Genomic DNA, 24,262 nt, shown 5'->3' with positions numbered 1-24,262 from the left:
ACTAGGGACAATTTACACGCTAACCAAGACAACTAACCTACAAACCTGTACGTCTTTGGAGTGTGGGCGGAAACCGAAGGTCTCAGAGAAAACCCACGCGGTCACAGGGAGAACGTACAAACTCCGTACAGACAGCATCTGTAATCGGGATCGAACCCGGGTCTCATGCGCTGTAAGGCAGCAACTCTACCGCTGCGCCACCGTGCTGCCAATATAATGGTCTGGCAACTTCCACAGAGGGGGACAGATCACCTGACAAATTAGATGTGGGCTCTTTGCCAAAACTGGGAAAAAACTGCATTTTAGGAAAGGAATTGGGTTGTGAAAACATCAGAGATTAGCTGAAGCGCGATAATGTAGTCTCATTAATTTAACCCTCTCAATTTCACCAAAATACACAGACACAGATAAATAGACACAGGCAGGCACATAAATACACACACACACACACACACAGATAAACACATACACCCACACACAGATAAACACACATACACACACACACACAGATAAACACACACACACACACACACAGATAAACACACATACACACACACACACACACACACACACAGATAAACACACACACACACACACACACAGATAAACACACACACACACACACACACAGATAAACACACACACACACACACACACACACACACAGATAAACACACACACACAGATAAACACACACACACACACACACACACAGATAAACACACACACAAACACACACACAGATACACACACACACACACACAGATAAACACACACACAAACACACACACACACAGATAAACACACACACACACACACAGATAAACACACACACAAACACACACACACACAGATAAACACACACACACACACACACAGATAAACACACACACACACACACACACACACATAAACACACACACACACAGATAAACACACACACAAACACACACAGATAAACACACACACACACACACACACACAGAGATAAACACACACACACAGATAAACACACACACACACAGATAAACACACACACACACACACACACACACACACACAGATAAACACACACACACACACACACAGATAAACACAGACACACACACACACAGACAGACAGACACACAGACGGACACACACAGACAGACAGAGGGACAGAGAGAGACACACGTTTCTCTGGTATATACGAACCAGCTGTTCAAATTAGGTTTACTGGCCTTCAGAATAAATCTCAAACCAAACAAAGGGATTTCAAATCCAAGTCACTGTGAGAAGAATGCCCTCACTGCAGACTACATTCAAACAAGACAGAAGACTCTCAGAGTTTTGTCCAATGGGACTGCCTGGCAGAACGCACAATATGCACAGACTTAAAACCGTGATTGAGTCTATTTGGTCAATATTTCACTTGTTTTTGATTGCGCAAAGCTATGTTCACCACAATAGTAATTCCAAAGATAGACGCAGCAACAAGCTGGAGTAACTCAGCTGGTCAGACCGCATGTCTGGAGAAAAGGAATAGGTGACGTTTAGGGTCGAGACCCTTCTTCAGACTGGCTTTCAGACCCTTCTTCCATCTGAAGAAGGGTCTCGACCCGAAAAGGTCACCTATTCCTTTTTTCCCAGAGATGCTGCCTGTCCCGCTGAGTAACTCCAGCATTTTGTGTCTTTCTTTGATTTAAACCAGCATCTGCAGTTCCTTCCTACACAACATTAATTCCAGTTCCTTTATTCATTAAACTCAGTGACTTGTTATCATCTGAAGCTTCTATTTGAACTTCTTTCATTAATTGGCAAAATAAAGATGAGATTTATTGGCAGATCAAAGAGATGTATTGTGGTTTGCTTAACTAAGCATTGATTTCAGGTGTGTGTACGGAGGTAGAACAGAAAGTCTCCAACTACACCACTCATCTGCAACCTTCCCTCCATTGATGAACTGTACACTGCAAGGGCCAGGAAGCGAGCGGGCAAGATCATCTCTGACCCCTCTCACCCTGGCCACAAACTCTTTGAAACACTTCTCTCTAGAAGGCGACTCCGGACTGTCAAAGCTGCCACAGCCAGACATAAAAACTGTTTTTATCCACGAGTAGTTGCTCTACTCAACAGCCAAAAATCTGTAGCCTCTTTTAGCTCTGGTATTTTGTTGGTTCACATGCTTGATCAATGGTGTTTTATCATTAATGTTTTATTATTATTAATGTTTAGTGTTTTCTGAGTCATTCGTAACTGTCACTGTATATCATGTTGTTACTTGTGGGCGGAGCACCAAGGCAAATTCCTTGTATGTGAACACTTGGCCAATAAACTTACTTACTTATCTATGCCATGTTGTACGATAAATAATAAATATATTAAACGCACATCCTCACCCCAGGTGAGTATTTCACTCTGTGATGAGCTCATAAATTCTAGGAGCAGAATTAGGCCATTCGACCCATCAAGTCTACTCCACCATTCAATCACGGCTGATATATCTTTCCCTCTCAACCCCATTCTCCTGCCTTTTCCCCGTAACCACCAACACCCGTACTAATCAAAATCAATCAATCTCCGCCTTAAAAACACCCAATGGCTTAACAACAAATCCCACAGATTCACCACCCTCTGACTAAAGAAATTCCTCCTCTTCTCCTTTCCAAAGGTATACTCTTTTATTCTGAGGCTGTGCCCTCTGGTCCTAGACTCTTCCACTGGTGGAAACATCCTCTCCACATCCACTCTATCCAGGCCTTTCACTATTCGGTAAGTTTCAATGTATTTTTTAGACATGTTTTTTTAGACATCCTTCTAAAGTCTCATCCTTCTAAACTCCAGCGAATACTGGCCCAGTGCCGTCAAACGCTCATCATATGTTAACCCACTCATTCCTGGGATCATTCTTGTAAACCTCCTCTGGACCCTCTCCAGAGCCAGCACATCCTTCCCCAGATATGAGGCCCAAAGATTGCCTCTGTTTTCATACTTGCCAATCGTTACATAATAATTAAGACAGAGGAGACAGGAAGCGATTTTATATTCAAGGTGATATTTTATATTCAAGTTATATTTAAACGCGAGAATTAGCGAGGAAAAGAATTAAACACCAAACTTACCCTTTCAATCTTTTCATCCAGCATCTTGAAGAACTCTTGCTGACTGTCTGAAGTGTGAATACTAAAAGGAATATTTAAAAATAAATGTTTTAAAAACATTCGACACAGTTAAAGGAACTCGCACATAAATATTCCATTTTTTAACCGTGTCTTATCCAGGTTCAGTATAAGTCTTCTCTATTAGACTTACAAAAGTCGTGCGACACGGTGGCGCAGCAGTAGAGTTGCTGCCTCACAGCGCCAGAGACCTGGGTTCGATCCTGACCACGGGTGCTGTCTGTACGGAGTTCGCTCATTCTTCCTGTGACCACGTGGGTTTTCACCAGGTGCTCTGGTTTCCTCCCACGCTCCAAAGGCGTGCAGGTTTGTAGGTTAATTGCCCTCTGTAAATTGTCCCCAGTGCGTGGGATGGAACTAGTGCGTGGGTGATCGTGGACTCGGTGAGCTGGTTGGCCTATTTCCATTGCACCTCCAAACTAAACTCTAAACTTGCGAGTTTGTAGATTAATTAGAGTCATACAGCATTCAAACAGGCCCAACTTGCCCATGCTGACCAAGATTCCCCATCTACACTAATCCCACCTGCCTGCATTTGGCCCATATCCTTCTAAACCGTTTCTATCCATGTACCTGTCCAATTAAATGCTCGCTAAAAATGCCCCCTATTATGTCGGGGTGGATGAGAAAGTGCGGTTACATAGAACTAGAGGCAATGGGTCAGTATTGACTTGTTGGGCCGATAGGCTGTTTCCGTGCTGTATCTCTGAGGTTGCAACTGGGAAAGGCTGCAAAAATTCCTATCGAGGGCTCGTCACTTGGAAAATGTATTTAATCATGCTTGGACACGATATGTTGAACAAAACATAAGGTTCTGTCATTGAACCTGCTCAAGGCTGGCTGCCTCTCCAGATAACAAAGAAAGGTATGAAAATAATTGCCTGTCAGATCACGACGCCTGGATTCTTCATTAAGCATTCTACTTTCTGTAAAAAGATTCTAAAAATATCACGCCATTAAAACACAGAAGAAAATCCCGACTTAAATCAATACTCATATGGCACGCCACTCGAAGTTCTTTATCAGATATTACCATATCAACTATCAGTATAACCACAACAAATAGCACTTCATGCATTTCAACATGGCCCTGAGCTACAGGGCAGAGGTTTGGAGATTAGAAGTCGTGAGTGGATTTATTTTCAAATGTACTATTTGAATGAACAGAGAGGTGTCGCAGGTTCACGGTAACTTTTAATTTAGTTTTGTTTAGAGATACAGGCCCTTCGGCCCACTGAGTCCGTGCCGACCAGCGATCCCCGCACATTAAAGGGCCTGTCCCACTTTCACGAGGTAATTCACAAATTCACCCGAGTTTTCCCCTGATTCAAACTCGCAGAATGTTCGTAACGAGTCCGTAGGAGTTCGTAGATATATCGTAGCGGCTCGTTATGCTTGCCGTAGGTACTCGTGGCATCAGGTAAGTCGGGATGTTTTTTCCAGCCCGATAAAAAATGGCCATGAGTAAAAAAAATGGTTGGGATGAAAGAATTAAGTCGTGAATGTGGGACAGGCCCTTAACACTATCCTACACGGATTAGGGACAATGTACACTTACACCAAGCCAATTTAACCGACAAACCTGTACGTCTTTGGAGTGTGGGAGGAAACTGAAGATCTCGGGGCAAACCCACGCGGCCACGAGGAGAGCGTACAAACTCCGTACAGACAGCACCCATAGTCGGGATCGAACCCAGGTCTGTGTGACAGCAAATCTACCGCTTTGCCACTATGCCAACGTGATATTAAAAAAAATGAGTCAGACACCACAAATGTAATCAAAATATGGGATTGATCCCAAATGGACAACAAACTGAGGAAGCTTGGTCCAGTATCTTGTACCTCATTGGCAGACGGCAGTAAATAGCAAAGTTGCTGATTATAAAAGTATTGAATAATTAGTTTTATTTCAGCAAATAACAAGGCCAACTGAAACAAGTTGCGATCTCTGTACAACACAATCATTTAGTTTAGTTTAGAAATACAGCATGGAAACAGGTTGTTCAACCCACCCGTTCACAGTAGTTCGATGTTATCCCATTTTCTCATCCACGAAGGGCAGTTTACCAAAGCCAATCAACCTGCAAACCCAGGCATCTTTTGGGACGGTGAAGGAAACTGGAGCAAACCCACGCAGTCACAGGGAGAACGTGCAAACTCCACACAGACAGCATCTGATGTCAGGATCGAACCTTGGTGTCTGGGTCTCTGACGCGGTGAGACGGTGGCTCTAATAGCTGTGCCACTGTGGTGTGCAGAGCACTAAATAGACCCTGCTCTGTGACAAAGAGTGTTGATGGTCAACATTTAACCCTCTTTACCCCACAGACGCATTACATTTGACTCACTATCAACCTGCACTCATAGAGTTATACAACATGGAAATAGGCCCTTCAGCCCAACTTGCTCACACCGACTTGCTGGTATTGCATTTGCATAAAGCCTTATCATCACTTTGTGGCTTAACCATGGAATTTCCTTGCTTCATTTACTGGTTCTTGTCATGGTTCATCCTGAACAGCCCTGTAGTAGAGGACTCCGTGATTTATGGACTGTTCCCAAGGACGCATTCATAGACTGACATCGAGTGCTGCTGGAAGGTCATCAGCTCGGTGAAAGACACACTTTGGTCTGCCACCCACCCAGCGGAGCGAGATGTCCTTCGGGGAATGTTGGCAACAGGCCCGCTGCAGACTGCAGGAGTACGTGCTGAGGGACGCACTGAAGCTCGGTGCAGCCAACGCCAAGGCTCGGTGGGGGAGGACCACAGTCTAGGGTCCTTCTGCTGCTGGACATGGGAGGCAGGATGTGATAGAGACGCCCCTCAAACAAGGGAAGGGATATCACCCCAGGGTCCACATGAGTGGCAAGTGTGGTTGGTATAAGAATAGTTAGCGACACAGAGACTGAGAGCAACACAGTTGCGCAGCAGTGGAGTTGCTACCTCACAGCGCCAGAGATGCAGGCTTGATGCTGACTATGGGTGCTGTCTATACAAAGTTTTTACATTCTCCCCGTGACCGCGTGGGCCTCCTCCGGGTTTCCTGCTACATTCCAAAGACATAGATGTCTGTAGGTTTATTGGCTTCTGTAAATGATCCCTCGTGTGTAGGATAGAACGAGTGTGTGGGTGATTGCGGTTGGCGAGGACTCGGTGGGCCGAAGGGCCTGTTTCCACGCAGTATCTCTAAACTAACCTAAACTACCGAATATAGCTCTAATGAATGTATGGAAAGCCGAGAATGCCTGAAGAGTTTTGGCACTGCTTTTGGGTTTATCTATTTTTATATTTTGAATAAAGTTTATTTTTGAGGGGAAAATACAATCGTATCATTGACTCATGTATAAAACATTCACGATAAACATATTAGAAGCCTTGCACCAAAGTGTCATGAGATCAAGTGGCTACAACATGCCCTGAACAAGACGCAATAACCTTTTCCGACATCTCCCTACCGTTTCTAGACCTCACACCAACCATCTACTAACTCCCATGGCTATCTGGACTACACTTCTTCCCACCCTACTTCCTGTAAGGACTCTATCCCGCTGAGTTTCTCCAGCATTTTTGTCTATCTTTGATTTTTCCAGCATCTGCAGTTCTTTCTTAAACACCTTTAGATTATTGTCTGATCCTCAGATAGACACAACATGCTGGAGTAACTCAGTGGGACAGGCAGCATCACTGGCATGAAGGAATGGTTGACGTTTCGGGTCGAGACCCTTCTTCAGACTGAGTCAGGGGAAATGAATGAAAGATTTTCAAAAAAATAATGATGATAAAGGAATCCGGCCATTGATAGCCCTTGAGGAGGGTCTCGACCCGAAACGTCGCCTATTCCTTCTCTCCATAGATGATGCCTCACTCGCTGAGTTCCTCCAGCATTTTTATCTACCCACAGGCCATTGATAGCTGTGTGCTGGGTGAAAACGAGAACAGACATGCTGTTACTCCAGCTATTTGCGTCTATCGTTGGTTTAAACCAGCATCTGCCGTTCCTTCCTGCACACACACATTGTCTGATCCTTGCTGTCTGACTGTTACTTTATTTACATGTGAAAGAACGGTTGATTAAAAACTACAGAGATTATGTAGATACAATACAGATCAAATACAGAATAATCTTTTTATCATTTCAAATGTATTGGTGCATTACTAAGAGTCTTTTTTGCAACAACACTCAATTAAAATTCATGAGACTAGCAGGTGATTGGGCCTTGACTCACATAATACTTAAGGGCCTGTCCCACTTTCCCGACCTAATTCACCACCTTTTTTACTCGTGGACATTTTTCATCAGGCTAGAAAAACGCCCCGACCTACTTGATGCCACGAGTACCTACGACTAGCATCACGGCCTGCTACGACCTCCTAGGACCATGAGTCAAGGGCAAACTCAGCAGAGGTCATGAATTAGGTTGTGAAAGTGGGACAGGCCCTTTAATATCCCCTTGCCCTGAAAATGAAAGAAAGGGCTTTGTTTAGTTTAGAGATACAGCACGGAAACAGGCCCTTCAACCCACCGAAAGCTCCCGACCAAAAAAACAACAGGTATACATCAGAAACAACAAATTAGGGGACCAAAACTGTACACAATACTCTGTAGTATTGTGTACATCTTTGGTCTCCTAATTTGAGGAAGGACATCCTTGTGATTGAGGCAGTGCAGCGTAGGTTCACGAGATTGATCCCTGGGATGGCGGGACTGTCATATGAGGAAAGATTGAAAAGACTAGGCTTGTATTCACTGGAGTTTAGAAGGATGAGTGGGATCTTATAGAAACATATAATATTATAAACGGACTGGACAAGCTAGATGCAGGAAAAATGTTCCCAATGTTGGGCGAGTCCAGAACCAGGGGCCACAGTCTTAGAATAAAGGGGAGGTCATTTAAGACTGAGGTGAGAAAAAACATTTTCACCCTGAGAGTTGTGAATTTGTGGAATTCCCTGCCACAGAGGGCAGTGGGGGCCAAGTCACTGGATGGATTTAAGAGAGAGTTAGGTAGAGCTCTAGGGGCTAGTGGAGTCAAGAGATATGGGGAGAAGGCAGGCACGGGTTATTGATTGGGGACGATCAGCCATGATCACAATGAATGGCCGTGCTGGCTCGAAGGGCCGAATGGCCTCCTCCTGCACCTATTTTCTATGTCTATGTTTCTACATAGAGGGCAGTCCAAATGCAGGCAAACGTGATTAGTGTAATTGGGTAAAAAGGTCGGCCTGAACATGATGGGCCGAAGAATTCCACAGATTCACAACTCTCTGGGTGAAAAAAAAGATTTAAAAAATGACACTGAGGAAAGATTTAAAAGTAAAGGAAAAGCGGGGCAGGGGATCTGTAGATCAGGAATGATGCCATGGCTGGTGTAGAACTAATAGGCTTAGAGATAAACTGCAATACAAATGCTATCATACTTGTTGGACCTTCAGAGGGGTGAACCCCCGAAAAGCACCTGGACCTGATGGTATACCCGGTCGTGTTCTAAAAACCTGTGCGGACCAACTGGCGGGAGTTTTTACGGACATTTTCACCCTCTCACTTCTGAGGTCTGAGGTCCCCACCTGCTTTAAAAGGGCATCAATTATACCGGTGCCCAAGAAGAGTAAGGTGACGTGCCTCAATGACTATCGACCAGTGGCACTAACTACGGTGGTGATGAAGTGCTTTGAGAGGCTGATCATGGAGCAAATCAACTCCTACCTCGACAAAAACCTGGACCCACTGCAGTTCGCATACCGCCACAACAGATCAACGGTGGATGCGATCTCGCTGGCCCTCCACTCCGCACTGGACCACTTGGACAACAAAAACTCATATGTCAGGCTGTTATTCATCAATTACAGCTCGGCATTTAACACAATCATCCCCTCCAAACTGGTTACCAAACTCGCAGAACTGGGTCTCTGCGCATCCCTCTGCATTTGGATCCTCGACTTCCTCATCCACAGACCACAGTCTGTTCGTATTGGTGGAAATGTGTCAGCCTCGATAACAATCAGCACGGGAGCACCTCAAGGCTGCGTGCTCAGCCCCCTGCTGTACTCACTCTATACTCATGACTGCGTAGCCAACCACAGTGCGAACTCCATCACCAAGTTTGCTGACGACACCACTGTTGTGGGGCGTATCACTGATGGGGATGAGTCAGAGTACAGGAGAGAGATCGAGCAACTGTCCATATGGTGCCAGCACAATAACCTGGCCCTCAACACCAGCAAAACCAAGGAACTGATTGTGGACTTTGGAAGGAGTAGGAGGGGACCCACAGCCCCATTTATATCAACGGGTCGATGGTTGAAAGGGTCAAGAGCTTCAAATTCCTGGGCGTGCACATCTCTGAAAGTCTTTCCTGGTCCGAGAACACTGATGCAATTATCAAGAAAGCTCATCAGCGCCTCTACTTCCTGAGAAGATTACGGAGAGTCGGTTTGTCAAGAAAGGCTCTCTCTAACTTCTACAGGTGCACAGTAGAGAGCATGCTGACCGGTTGCATCGTGGCTTGGTTCGGCAATTTGAGCGCCATGGAGAGGAAAAGACTACAAAAAGTAGTAAACACTGCCCAGTCCATCATCGGCTCTGACCTTCCTTCCATGGAGAGAGGATTTATCGCAGTCGCTGCCTCAAAAAGGCTGGCAGCATCATCAAAGACCCACACCATCCTGGCCACACACTCATCTCCCTGCTACCTTCAGGTAGAAGGTACAGGAGCCTGCAGACTGCAACAACCAGGTTCAGGAATAGCTACTTCCCCACAGCCATCAGGCTATTAAACCTGGCTCGGACAAAACTCTGATTATTAACAACCACTTTCTGTTATTTGCACTTTACCAGTTTATTTAATCATGTGTGTATATATTTATATCATGGTATATGGACACATTTATGTGTTTTGTAGTAAATGCCTACTATGTTCTGTGTGCTTAAGCAAAGCAAGAATTTAATTGTCCTATACAGGGACACATGACAATAAACTCACTTGAACTTGAACTTGACCAAGTTAAGACCCTAACATTTTTAATCCAAATTTCAAACTTGAAGGTGACAAGATGGTGCCTAGAATTGTGATGACTCCCATATACTGATTCAATGTGGTCTACTATATTACACTCTTATATGTTGTATGATTGTGCCCAATGTATAGAACGGTATGAAATAAAAATATTCCACTGTACTTTGAGGTCCACCTGACTGAACCTTTGAAATTCTAATCTGCCCGATAGACCACAAAACGGTTGGTGCACAGCCCCGTTGATCAAGTTATTCAAACAGCAATATTTGTGTTCTTTCATTCACTATTGTTAAAGCAAACATTCTCCTTTGTTGGCTGGCAAACACAGTGGCTAATAATTTGCAACATTATCCACGCTAAAAAGCAATGATGACAAAGTGTTCGTGAATATAAGACGATTCTCTCTTAAACCACGCCTGGATGCAGTGAGGACAAACTCTTCAATTTTGATCTTAAATGACAATGAGAATTGGTGATTATAATTTTCTTAACATAATGATATTGAATCTTTGGGGGGGGATAGTATCGGTGAGACCAAGCGTAGGCTTGGCGATCGCTTCGCACAACACCTCCGCTCGGTTCGCAATAACCAACCTGATCTCCTGGTGGCCCAGCACTTCAACTCCCCCTCCCATTCCGAATCCGACCTTTCTGTCCTGGGACTCCCCCATGGTCAGAGTGAGGCCCACCGCAAATTGGAGGAGCAGCACCTCATATTTCACTTGGGTAGTTTACACCCCAGCGGTATGAACATTGACTCCTCCAATTTCAGGTAGTCCTTGCTTTCTCCCTCCTTCCCCTCCCCTTCCCAGCTCTCCCACAGCCTACTGTCTTCGCCTCTTCCTTTCTTCTCCCCCCCCCCCCCCCCTCCCCCCCCCCCACCACCTCCACATCAGTCTGAAGAAGGATCTTGACCCGAAACGTCACCTATTCCTTCGTTCCATAGATGCTGCCTCACCCACTGAGTTTCTCCAGCATTTTGGTCTACCTTTGAATCTTTGTGGAATGATTTTCAAATGTCATTCCTATTTCCTGTTATGGAGCTGCAACTGCAGGAGAGAGTTTTATGTGTGGGCAGGAGCTGCAGATGCTGATTTAAACCAAAAATGGACACAAAAAGCTGGAGTTACTCAGCAGGTCAGACAGCATCTCTGGTGAAAAGGGATAAGTGACATTTCCTATTTCGCAGAAACTTCACCAATTCCTTCTCTCCAGGGATGCTGCCTGGCCCTCTGAGTTACTCCAGCTTTTGGTGTCTATCTTTATGTTCATTAGTTTACTTTTTAATCCCTAGAATAGAAATACAGCATAGAAATGGGTTATTGATTGGGGACGATCAGCCATGATCACAATGAATGGTGGTGCTGGCTCGAAGGGCCCAATGGCCTCCTGCGCCTATTTTCTATGTTTCTAAACAGGCCCTTGGGCCCACCATCGACCACACTAGTCCTATCCCACTTTCGCATCCACTCCCTACATAGGATCATGAGAGGAAGAGGTAGGATAAATGATTACCCTAGGGGAATCATGAATTAGAGCAGTGGTTCTCAACCTTTTTTCAGTGATGTACCCCCTGTGAAATATTTTTTCAGCCAAGTACCCCCTAACCAGCGCAAAAATATATTTTAAAATCTCACGTACCCCCTGGAGTGCCTTCACGTACCCCCAGGGGTACGCGTACCCCCATTTGAGAACCACTGAATTAGAGGATAAAGGTTTAAGGGGGAAGGGAAAGATTTAAAAGGAACCCAAGAGGAAACATTTTCCTTTACACAAAAGGTGGTGCCAGAGGATGTAGTGATATACTGCCACAACATTTAAAAAACATTTGGACAGGTACATGGATAGGATAGGTTTAGAGGGATATGGGCCAAACACAGGCAGTTGGGATTAGTGTAGATGGGCCAAGTTGGGCCTGTACATCGGGCTGTCCGTAGCGGCGACGGCGGAGGGTTCAAAGGCCCCGACCACGGGTGAACAAAGAGGAAGATGACTGAACTTTATTGCCTTCCCTCACAGTGAGGAATGTTGATTCCGCTGTGTGGGGATGTTTATGTTAAACTCTATCGTGTGTTGTGTTTTTATTTGTATGGCTGTACGGTAACTCAAATCTCACTGTGCCTATTGGTGCAGGTGACAATAAATATGAACTTGAAGTTGAAGTTGGTCGGTGTGGGCAAGTTGGGCCGAAGGGCCTGTTTCCACTCAATGAGATTTGGGGGCAATTTACAGGGGGCCAATTAACTGGCAAACCCACACGTCTTCAGAGTGTGGGAGGAAACCGCAGCGCCCGGAGAAAACCCACGCGGTCAACGAGCGAATGTACAAACTCTATACAGACAGCACCCGTAGTCCGGATTGAACCTGGGTCTCTGGCGCTGTGAGGGTCTTGAATATTGTTATGAACTGAGAGAGGAAATGACGCCATTTTGGAAGTAGAACAGTTAAACGGAAAATCCAATGACATGGATTAAAATCTTTTCTCTCTGGTACAATAACTTTTGATTTCAGAATTGTGTAACAGGAATACAATCGTCATTGTCTTGGCTTTAGATAGTCGGTGAGCTTGTAAACAACATGCCCATAAAATAATCAGCGTATGTCACTTACTTAGCTCTTGGCGTGTGTGTTAGAATCGGTGCCTCTTTGCCAAGTTTAGCTTTCGTGTTTGACAATGCACTTCTGTCCTGAAACACAAAATTCACACCCATAAAAATCATGATCATCCAATCTCTTGAAACAGATTGTTTTATTTCCTCATGTTTGGGACAAAAATACATCACATTCTGTTTTGGGATTTTTTTGTAAAATATAAATTAAACGTTTAATGAAGAATTATGGATGGAGTCATAGTGTGATACAGTGTGGAAACAGGCCCTTCAGCCCAATCTGCCCACACCGGCCAACATGTCCCAACTACATTAGTCCAACCTGCCTGCGTTTGGCCCATATCCCTCCAAACCTGTGCTAATTGCTTCTTAAATGTTGGGATCGTCCCAGCCTCAACTGCCTCTGCTGGCAGCTTGTTTCATACACCCACCACCCTTTGTGCGAAAAAGTTACCCCTCCGATTCCAAAAAATCTTTCCCCTTTCAAAGCAGAGATAGATAGATTCTTGATTCTTGGTTCTTGGTTTCTTGGTCCTCCAAAATATTCCAAATGGAATTTAAACTGGAGGTGGTGGAGGGAGGACTTAAGCCAGAAAGGGTTATTGGGAAGAAAGAGCTACTTTAAATGTAGTTGCATCGGGTTGGGTAACTATAGTTGGGTGGAGATTATTCCATGCTTTAATTGTGCGGGGGAAGAACGAATTGCTGTACACATCTGTCTTTGTAGCTGGGATCACAAATTGGATCGAATGCCCTCGTCTCCTCCTAATTGGTTTGGGTTTGGTGTAGGTCTTGTAGTCTATGTCGAGCTGACCATTTAACATTTTGTAAAAACAGGTCAAACGGTGAGCTTCACGTCTGTCTTGGAGAGGGTTCCACCCCAGAGAATTCAGAAGTTTGGTGACACTCGCTTCTCTATCATAGGTGTTAGTAACAAATCGAGCTGCCTGTCTTTGGACACGTTCGATGGAAGAAATGTTTTTTTTTGTGTATGGGTCCCATGTTGCAACTGCGTAGTCCAAATGAGGTCTAATGAGGTCTAACGAGGGTGAAGTATAGCTTCTCCTTGACAGAATTTGAACAATGATGAAAGTTGCGCCTCAGAAAGTTTAGAACACCTGTTGCTTTCACCGTTAGTACGGATGTCAGGGGTTATGGGAAGAAGGCAGGAGAATGGGGTTAGGAGGGAGAGATCGATCAGCCATGATTGAATGGCGGAGTAGACTTGATGGGCCGAATGGCCTAATCTCCTATTACTTATGACCTTCATCTTAAACCTTTGCCCTTTGTTTCTTGATTCCCCCACTCCGGGTAAGAGAGTTTGTGCGTCTACGCGATCTACCGCCACAACAGGTCAACAGAGGATACGATCTCACTGGATCTCCACTCCGCACTGGACCACTTGGACAATAAAAACACTTATGTCCGGCTGTTGTTTATAGACTTCAGCTCGGCGTTCAATACCATCATCCCCTCCAAGCTGGTTATGAGGAAGAGTCTGTGTACCACGTGTACATGGAGTGCGTGAGGCTGCAGCCACTGTTTCAATACCTAAAGGGGCTGCTCCTTGCCTTCTGGCTGCATTTTTCACCCACCATCCTCATCTTTGGACACCCTGTGCGTAGGGGAGAGGGTAGGGCTGAAGATGTCCTGGTTGGGTTGCTCCTGGGCCTGGCCAAGCTGGCCATCCGTGAGTCAAGGCACCAGACGTTGGAGGGCTCTACCCGAGCCGGCTGCCTGCCCCTTTTCCGGGTATACGTCCGTGCCCGGGTGCGGATGGAAAGGGAATACGCCCTGTCTACGGGCACCCTGAGGGAGTTCCGGGACCGCTGGGCACCGAGGGGGGTTGAATGTAACCTTGACAAGGATTGCAATATAATTGTTTAGCAGTTGCTTAGCATATTTGTTCGTCTTGTATTATGGTGGTGTTTTGTTTTATTGTATTGTCAATACTATTTTAATATTTGAATAAATATTTTTGATTAAAAAAATTTTTTTTTTTTTAAAAAGCTGGTTATGAAACTCACGGAACTGGGTCTCTGTGCAACTGGATCCTCGACTTCCTCATCCACGGACCACAGTCTGTTCAAATTGGCAGGAATACTTCATACTCGATAACAATCAGCATGGAAGCACCTCAAGGCTGCGTGCTCAGCCCTCTGCTGTACTCACTCTATACTCATGACTGCGTAGCCGGACAAAGTGCGAACTCCATCTTTGAGTTCGCAGACGACACCACTGTTGTTGGACGAATTACAGATGGTGATGAGTCAGAGTATAGAAGTGAGATCGACTGATTGACCAAATGGTGCCAGCACAATAACCTGGCCCTCAACACCAGCAAAACCAAGGAACTGATTGTGGACTTTGGAAGAGGAAAGATGAGGAACCACAATCCTGTTTATATCAACGGGACGACGGTGGAGAGAGTCAAAAACATCAAATTCTTGGGGGTGCATATTTCCGAAGATCTTTCCTGGTCCCAGCACACTCATGCAATTATAAAAAAAGCACATCAGCCCCTCTACTTCCTGAGAAGATTACGGAGAGTCGGTTTGTCAAGGAGGACTCTCTCTAACTTCTACAGGTGCACAGTAGAGAGCATGCTGACCGGTTGCATCGTGGCTTGGTTCGGCAACTTGAGCGTCCAGGAGCGGAAAAGACTACAAAATGTCGTGTCCACTGCCCAGTCCAACACCGGCTCTGATCTCCCCACCATCAAAGTGATCTATCGCAGACGTGCCTCAAAAAGGCAGCCAGCATCATCAGAGACCCACAGCTTCCTGGCCACACAATAATTTCTCCACTGCCATCAGGAAGAAGGTACAGGAGCCTGAAAACTGTAACGTCCAGGTTCTGGAACAGCTTCTTCCCTATAGCCATCAGGCTATTAAACTTGACAACAAATAAGCTCTGAACTACATCAGACTATTAATATTATTGCACTATATTTGTTTATTTATTGAGTATAAACCTGGAGTATGGTGTACAATTTTGGTCGCCCAATTATAGGAAGGATGTCAACAAAATAGAGAGAGTACAGAGGAGATTTACTAGAATGTTGCCTGGGTTTCAACAACTAAGTTACAGAGAAAGGTTGAATAAGTTAGGTCTTTATTCTCTGGAGCGCAGAAGGTTAAGGGGGGACATGATAGAGGTCTTTAAAATGATGAGAGGGATAGACAGAGTTGATGTGGATCAGCTTTTCCCTTTGAGAATAGGGAAGATTCAAACAAGAGGACATGACTTCAGAATTAAGGGACAGAAGTTTAGGGGTAACATGAGGGGGAACTTCTTTACTCAGAGAGTGGTAGCGGTGTGGAATGAGCTTCCAGTGGAAGTGGTGGAGGCAGGTTCGTTGGTATCATTTAAAAATAAATTGGATAGGCATATGGATGAGAAGGGAATGGAGGGTTATGGTATGAGTGCAGGCAGGTGGGACTAAGGGAAAAAGGTTGTTTGGCACGCACTTGTAGGGCCGAGATGGCCTGTTTCCGTGCTGTAATTGTTATATGGTTATATGGTTATAGTATGTGTGCATGCGTATATACACACTGAACTTTTTTCTTCTCCCGTTATGTACTGTTATGTATATATACTCTAATAAATAAATACTCTGTTGTGCTGCAGCAAGCAAGAATTTCATTGTCCTATCTGGGACACATGACAATAAAACTCTCTTGACTCTTGACTCTACACATCAATGGACGCCTGTCCTTTTACACACCGCCGTCACTCTTTGTGCAGTTAATAAAGAATTGTAAAACTCTCAGAGCATCAGCTTCTTCTAAATTACACCCAGGACTATGGTGGAGACACTGGGAGATGAGCCCAACACAGTTGTCAGCTTTAGTGCTGCCTCTGACGTATTAAGGATTTTCGCTGCCAAGAACTGATGCTGTGCTTAATGCTGTCAGCTCCAAACAAGATCCAACGTAATTACCATGTATGTAGAGACAAAGAACTGCAGAGGCTGGTTTATGCCAAAGATAGGCACAAAGTTCTGGAGTAACACAGCAGGTCAGGCAGCATCTCCGGAGGACAAGGATGGGTGACGTTTTGTGTCGGTCTTTAGTCAAAACCACATAGACACAAGGAACTGCAGATGCTGGTTTACAAAAAAAAAAGACAAAGTGCTGGAGTGACTCCTCGGGTCAGGTAGCATCTCTGGAGGAAAAGGGCTGGTGACGTTTTGGATCGGGACACTTCTTTGTGTCCATCTTTAGTCAAAACCATGTGGAGACAAGGAACTCAAATGCTGCTTTCCAAAATAAAGGCTTGGAGTAACTCAGCGGGTCAGGCAGCATTTCTGGAAAACATGGAAGGTGGCGATCCGGATCGGGAGCCTTTTTCAGAGTGATTGTGTTGGGCGTGGGGGGGAAGGTGGAAGAGAAGGGGGCCCAGGACAAGAGGGGTGAGTGATAGGTGGATACAGTCGAGGGAGGGGGAGATGGTTGGACACAGGCCAGAGATGAAAAGGTGAAAGCCATCAATGACTGGATTTGGCACAGGAAACTAGTTGACAGAATGGGCGAGGTTTCATTGTTAATTAATTTGCATTTCTGAAACTGAAAAACAACACATTGCGACATCGAAATAAAATTCACGCCGCTCTGATTTGAGTGGTGGCATTTACTGAAGTCATAAGCATGTTAGAGAAAGCTTCCTGAAATGGAGTATGGACGCATAGAGCCCATTCAATAGTAAACACAAAACAATTCAACAGATTTAAATGCAGGCACTCACTGACTTACATTAGACTTTACTATTGAGTTTAGAGATGCAGCGCGGAAACAGACTCTTCGGCCCAAACAACCTCGTACTATCCTAGACACTGGGGACAATATATAATTTACAAACCGACAAACCTGTACATGTGTGAAGAAACCGGAGCACCCGGAGAAATCCCACGCATTCACGGGGAGAACGTACAAACTTCGTACAGACAGCACCCGTAGTCAGGATCGAACCCGGGTCTCTGTCGCTGTGAGGAAACAACTCTACCGCTGCACCAACGTGCCCTCTAGAGTTGGACACTTCCACCCTGGGAGAACTGTTTCAACTGTCTACCCGAACTATCCCTCTCATCATTTTATATACTTCTATCAAGTCTCCCCTTAATCTCCAATGCTCTAGAGAGTTCATTGAAAACATGACTAAAAAGGTCGATGAGGGCAGAGCTGTAGATGTTGTGTACGTGGATTTCAGTAAGGCGTTCGATAAGGTTCTGCATGATAGGCTGCTCTGGGAGGTTAGATCGCAAGGAATCCATGGAAAGATAGCAAATTACCTGTGACTAGTGGTGGGCCTCAGGGTTCGGTGCTGGGCCCGTTACTGTTTGTCATCTACATCAATGATTTGGATGAGAACAGACAGGGCAAGATTAGCAAGTTTGCTGATGATACAAAAGTTAATGGTTTTGCAAATAGTGAAGATGGTTGTGAACGATTGCAGCAGGATCTGGATCGATTGGCCAGGTGGGCGGAGGAATGGTTGATGGAATTTAATGCAGAGAAGTGTGAGGTGTTGTATTTTGGGACGTCGAACAAGGGCAGGACCTGCACAGTGAATGGTAGGCCTTTGGGTAGTGTTGTAGAGCAGAGGGATCTAGGAGTACAGGTGCATGGTTCCTTGAAGATCGAGTCACAGGTAGATCGGGTGGTCAAAAAGGCTTTCGGTACATTGGCCTTCATCAGTCAGAGTATTGAGTAAATTGAGAATTGAGGACACATTTAGCGCATTTTGTTCAGTTCTGGGTGCTGTGTTGTAGGAAAGATGTTGTCAAGCTGGAGAGGGTACAGAAAAGATTTACCAGGATGTTGCCAGGACTAGAGGGTGTGAGCTATAGGGAGAGATTGAGAAGGCTGGGACTATTCCTTGGAGTGTAGAAGGATGAGGGGTGATCTTATAGAGGTGTATAGATCATGAGAGGAATAGATGCACGGGTAGATGCACAAAGTCTCTTGCCCAGAGTAGGTGAATCGAGGTCCAGAGGACATAGGTTTAAGGTGAAAGGGAAAATATTTTATAGTTATCTAAACTTTTTCCACACAAAGGGTGGTGGGTGTATGGAACAAGCTGCCAGAGGAGGTAGTTGAGGCAGGGACATTCCCAACATGTAAGAGACAGTTAGACAGGTACATGGATAGGACAGGTACTATGGGGGGGATATGGACCAAACGCTGGCAGGTGGGACTAGTGTAGCTGGGACATGTTGGCCGGTCTGGGCAAGTTGGGCCGAAGGGCCTGTTTCCACGCTGTATCACTCTATGACTCAAAAACAATCCAAGTCTAAATCTCTCCAGGAGCAGAATTAGACCATTCGGCCCATCAAGTCTACTCCACCAATTAATCATGGCTGATCTATCTTTCCCTCTCAACCCCCTTCTCCTGCCTTCTCCCCATAACCCCCAACAGAAAGGAGATGAAGAATTTCTTTCACCAGAGGGTGGTGAATCTGTGGAATTCAATGCCACAGACGGCTGTGGAGGCCACGTCAATGGATATTTTTAAGGTGGAAGTAACAGATTTGTGATGTAAAGGGCCTGTCCCACTTACGCGACCGTTACAGGCGACTGCCGGCACCCGTGATAGGTCGCCAAAACTTTCAACATATTGAAAATTCAGCGGCGACCAGAAAGACGCTACAACTCGTTGGAGACCTGTCACGACCACAGGAGACCTCTCACGACCATACAGGCGACCCCTGGCGACCACAGGAGACCTCTCACGACCACAGGAGACCTCTCACCACCACAGGAGACCTCTCACGACCACAGGAGACCTCTCACCACCACAGGAGACCTCTCACGACCATACAGGCGACCCCTGGCGACATGTCACGGGTGACATCTCACGACCATAGGAGACCTCTCATGACCATACAGTCTGTATGATCGTGAGAGGTCTCCTATGGTCGTGAGAGGTCTCCAGAGTCTTTCTGGTCGCCGCTGAATTTTCAACATGTTGAAAATTTCGGCGACCTATCACAGGTACCAGCAGTCGCCTGTAAAGGTCGCGTAAGTGGGACAGGCCCTTTACATCACAAATCTGTTACTTCCACCTTAAAAATATCCATTGACGTGGCCTCCACAGCCGTCTGTGGCATTGAATTCCACAGATTCACCACCCTCTGGTGAAAGAAATTCTTCATCTCCTTTCTAAAAGAAATTCCTCATCTCCTTTTATGTTGAGTCTGCACCCTCTGGCCTGGACTCTCCCACTAGTGGAAACATCTTCTCTACTGCAGCCGAACCCCACTGCAGCCGAACCCCTCCAATCCTGAAAGCCTCTCATTACAGTGAACCCCATGATAATCCTTCAACATCCACTCTTCAGGAGAAATGTCTCCAGGGGGACATTTGCAGAGGTCGACAGCTGCTGGCAACGCTAAATGCTATTCTGTACAGCTCAACCAGGAATGTTGACAAAGGCATTTAATCTTTTCCAATGTAGAATGACAAAGTGAGAAACCATTATCATCGTGAAAGGGATTACAGGTTTAGAGAGAAGGTCGGCAGTACACCTCCGTCTGAGAGGTGGGGGCGGCAATGTGTTCCCATTTGGAGATAAGAGATGAATCACATCTCCTAGTGGCTCAGTGGTAGAGTTGCTGCTTATAGCCAACCTGATCTCCCGGTGGCTCAGTACTTCAACTCCCATTCCCCTCCCATTCCGAATCCGACTTTTCTGTCCTGGGCCTCCTGCATGGCCAGAGTGAGGCCCACCGTAAATTGGAGGAGCAGCACCTCATATTTTGCTTGCAGCGCCACAGACACGGGTTTGATCCCGACTATGGGTGCTGTCTGTGCGGAGTTTGTAAGTTCTCCCCCTGAACGCGTGGGTTTTCTCAGAGAGCTTCGGTTTCCTCCCACACTCCAAAGCAGGGCTCTCACTTAACCTTTTTTCCCTGTTGCCAGCCGGGCAACCTTGGCAGCTTTATAAGTTGCCAAATGACAGTTTAGGTGGTCATTTAATTGGCTTGCATGACTCGAGCGATAATGTGCTCGGACGAAGTGCGTAGTTACCAGTCAGAATTATGCTCAATGAAGCATTCACATATTATTTCTGCTTCAAATAAAGTCACAAACTAAACATATTCACCAATCAAGACATGATATCTACCACAATGACATGCAGCAAAATTACAATACATTATCTCATCTCCTTTTACACGTTGCAATGAATGCTATTTCTATTATTTCTTTCCACTTCCAAACAAAAATCTGGTTGGATTATTCAGCGTATGATCAACCTCGGTGAGACCAAGTGCAGGCTTGGCGATCGTTTTGCACAACACCTACACTCAGTTCACTATAACCAACCTGATCTCCCGGTGGCTCAGCACTTCAACTCCCCTTCCCATTCCGAATCTGACCTTTCTGTCCTGGGTCTCCTCCATGGCCAGAGTGAAGCCCACCGTGAATTGGAGGAGCAGCACTTCAATGGGATCCCACCACTGGCCACATCTTCCAATCTCCTCCCCTGTCGGCTGTCCGCAGAGACCGCTCCCTCCGTAACTCCCTGGTCAATTCGTCCCTTCCCACCCAAACCACCCCCTCCTGGCACTTTCCCTGTCAACTGCAGGAAATGCTACACTTGTCGCTTTACCTCCCCCCTTGACTCCATCCAAGGACCCAAGCAGTCTTTCTAGGTGCGGCAGAAGTTCACCTGCACCTCCTGCAACCTCATCTATTGCATCCGCTGCTCTAGGTGTCAGCTGCCCTACATCGGTGAGACCAAGCGCAGGCTTGGCGATCGCTTCGCCCAACACCTCCGCTTGATTCGCAATAACCAACCTGATCTCCCGGTGGCTCAGCACTTCAACTCCCCCTCCCATTCCGAATCCAACCTTTCTGTCCTGGGCCTCTTCCATGGCCAGAGTGAGGACCACCGTAAATTGGAGAAGCAGCACCTCATATTTCGCTTGGGCAGTTTACACCCCAGTGGTATGAACATTGACCTCCAATTTCAGGTATCCCTGCTTTCTCCTCCACTTCCCAGCTCTCCCTCAACCCACTGTCTCCGCCTCTTCCTTTCTTCTTCCCGCGCCCCCCCCACCCTCACATCAGTCTGAAGAAGGGTCTCGACCCGAAACGTCGCCTATTTTCTTTGCTCCATAGATGCTGCCTCACTCGCTGCGTTTCTCCAGCATTTTTGTCTACCCATTCACACAAGTTCTGTTATACCACTTTCCTCACCCACTCCCTACACATTAGGGGCAATTTTACAGAGACAAGTTAACCTACAAAGCCAATGCGTCTTTGGGATGTGGGAGGAAATGTGCAAATTCAACATAGACAGTGCCTGAGGACAGGATCGAACACAGATCTCTGGCATGTGAGGCAGCAAGTCTACCAGCTGTGCCACTATATTTTATTTTCCAACACACAAAAAATTATACGTTGATAACTTTGGTTACTAAAAAAAAAGAAACTATCCATTTACAGTCTTAAATCTCTAACTGACGCTATATCCCCCGTTACAGCTACTATATGTTTTAATTCAGATCAAGACTATGGGGCAGTACATTGGCCATAAAGTTGCTGCCTAAAATTGCCAGAGACCCGGAATTGATCCTGAATGTGGGTGCTGTCTGTATGGAGTTTGCTCCTTTTCCCTTTGATCACATGGGTTTTCTCCGGATGCTCTTGTTTCCTTCCACTTTCCAAAGGTGTGCAGGAACCTTTTTCGGACCCTTTATATATATATATTTATATAGTCATATATAAATATACACCGTTTTGTTTTCTCGTTTATAACATTGTTTACAGAGTACTATATTTACATATTCTGTTGTGCTGCTGCAAGTAAGGATTTCATTGTTCTAACTGGGACATGAGAATAAAACACTCTTGAATTATTCCGCTAATGTGTGGGATAGAACGGGTGATCAGTGGCCCACGTGGACTCAGTCGGCCGAAGGGCCTGTTTCCACATTGTATCTTTAAATTAAACTAAAAACACTAAAAACAGAGGCAATCTAAAGAAGCCTCTACCCGAAACGTCACCCAATTTCTTCTATCCTGAGTTGCTGGCTGCTCCATGGAGTTTCCCCGCACAATTAAAGCATGGAATAGTCTTCACCCTACCATAGTTACCCAACCAGACACAATTAAATTTAAGGTAGCTCTTTTTTTCCCCAAGAACCCTTTTTTGCTTAAGTCCAAGTCAAGAGAGTTTTATTGTCGTGTCCCAGATAGGACAATGAAATTCTTGCATGCTGCAGCACAACAGAATATGTAAACATAATACAGAACAGGAAATACAAGTTCAGTGTGTTTATATACCACAGACCATAGACTATATACACAATAAATAAACAGATAAAGTGCAATAGGCTGTTATTTTTCAGAGTTTGGAGTTTGGTGTTTGGTGGTGGTGGGTCCACCAGTTTAAACTGGTGGACCCACCATTTGGAATATTTTTGGAGAACCAGGAAACCAAGAAGCAAGAGTTACTCCAGGGAGTTACTCCAGCTCCAGGGAGTGATTCTGCGTTGGTTTTCAGCGGTCGCGGCGAGGCGGCGACTGGACAGCAATGGCGGCCAGATCTCCCACAATGCAAACATAGAAACATAGAAAGTAGGTGCGAGAGTAGACCACCAGGTCCGTCGAGCCCGCACCGCCATTCGCTCATGGCTGAACACTAAACAGACACACTTACCCACAAGCAGTAGACACAAGACACAGAACACAAGACACTACCCTCCCCTTTATACCGCTATCACCCCTCTCCACCCCAAGAACCGCGTGATCTCCTGGGGGAGGCAAAAAACCGGATAAAAACCCAGGTCCAATTCGGGAAAAAAATCCGGGAAATTCCTCTCCGACCCCAATCCAGGCGATCGACACTTGTCCAGGAGATCACTCAGGTCTTACTATACTAACCATACCTAGGTCCATATCCCTGCCCTCTCCCCGTAGCCCCTTATCCCCTTGGCAGCTAAAAAACCATCTATTTTAGTCTTAAATATATTTAAAGTTTCTGCTTCCACTGCTCCCTGGGGCAGTGAATTCCATAAATTAACCACCCTCTCCCAAAGGGTGGGAGAAAGTGGCCGACGCCGACCAGTTGCCGTGTCAGTGCGCGTGCAGGGCGGCACAAGCGCACAACCACGGCCGATGATGTGCTGCCCGTGGTTGTGCCCATGTGCAGGGGGAGGATGCGCAGGCCACGGCAGTGCGCATGTGTAAGGCGGCCGGCCGTGCCGGCGGATGAGGAGCGAGCGGGGAGCGGAAAACCGAGACCCTGACACGGATGAGATAGATTGTAGATCAGGGCTGTTAGATCTAGTTGCCTGATATCAGCTTTACTTTAGACATGCAGCGTGGAAACAGGCCCTTCAGCCCACAGAGTCTGCGCTGACCAACAAGCATCCCGTACACTAGCACTATCCTACACGCACTAGGGACAATTTACAATTTTTACCCCAAGGCCAATTAACCTACAAACCTGTACATCTTTGGAGTGTGGGAGGAA

At 45.9% G+C, this 24,262-nt stretch overlaps 1 protein-coding gene across 1 annotated transcript in view; it reads right to left on the bottom strand.

Annotated features, from left to right (window-relative positions):
• The window catches only part of c10h1orf21 (chromosome 10 C1orf21 homolog), a 448,119-nt gene that overhangs the window by 250,880 nt on the left and 172,977 nt on the right, over positions 1-24,262 (bottom strand). Inside the window, exons 5-6 of the mRNA XM_033027870.1 lie at positions 12,783-12,859; positions 3,102-3,162 (exon numbers count right to left, since the gene is read on the bottom strand). Of these exons, the coding sequence (XP_032883761.1) occupies positions 3,102-3,162; positions 12,783-12,859 (138 nt within the window). The remainder of the gene's footprint in view (positions 1-3,101; positions 3,163-12,782; positions 12,860-24,262) is intronic.

The sequence above is a fragment of the Amblyraja radiata genome, chromosome 10, assembly GCF_010909765.2.
Source record: "Amblyraja radiata isolate CabotCenter1 chromosome 10, sAmbRad1.1.pri, whole genome shotgun sequence".
In the NCBI taxonomy this organism is placed as follows: domain Eukaryota; kingdom Metazoa; phylum Chordata; class Chondrichthyes; order Rajiformes; family Rajidae; genus Amblyraja; species Amblyraja radiata.
Note: the sequence above shows the minus strand (reverse complement) of the source record. Positions and strands in the feature narration are given on the sequence as shown.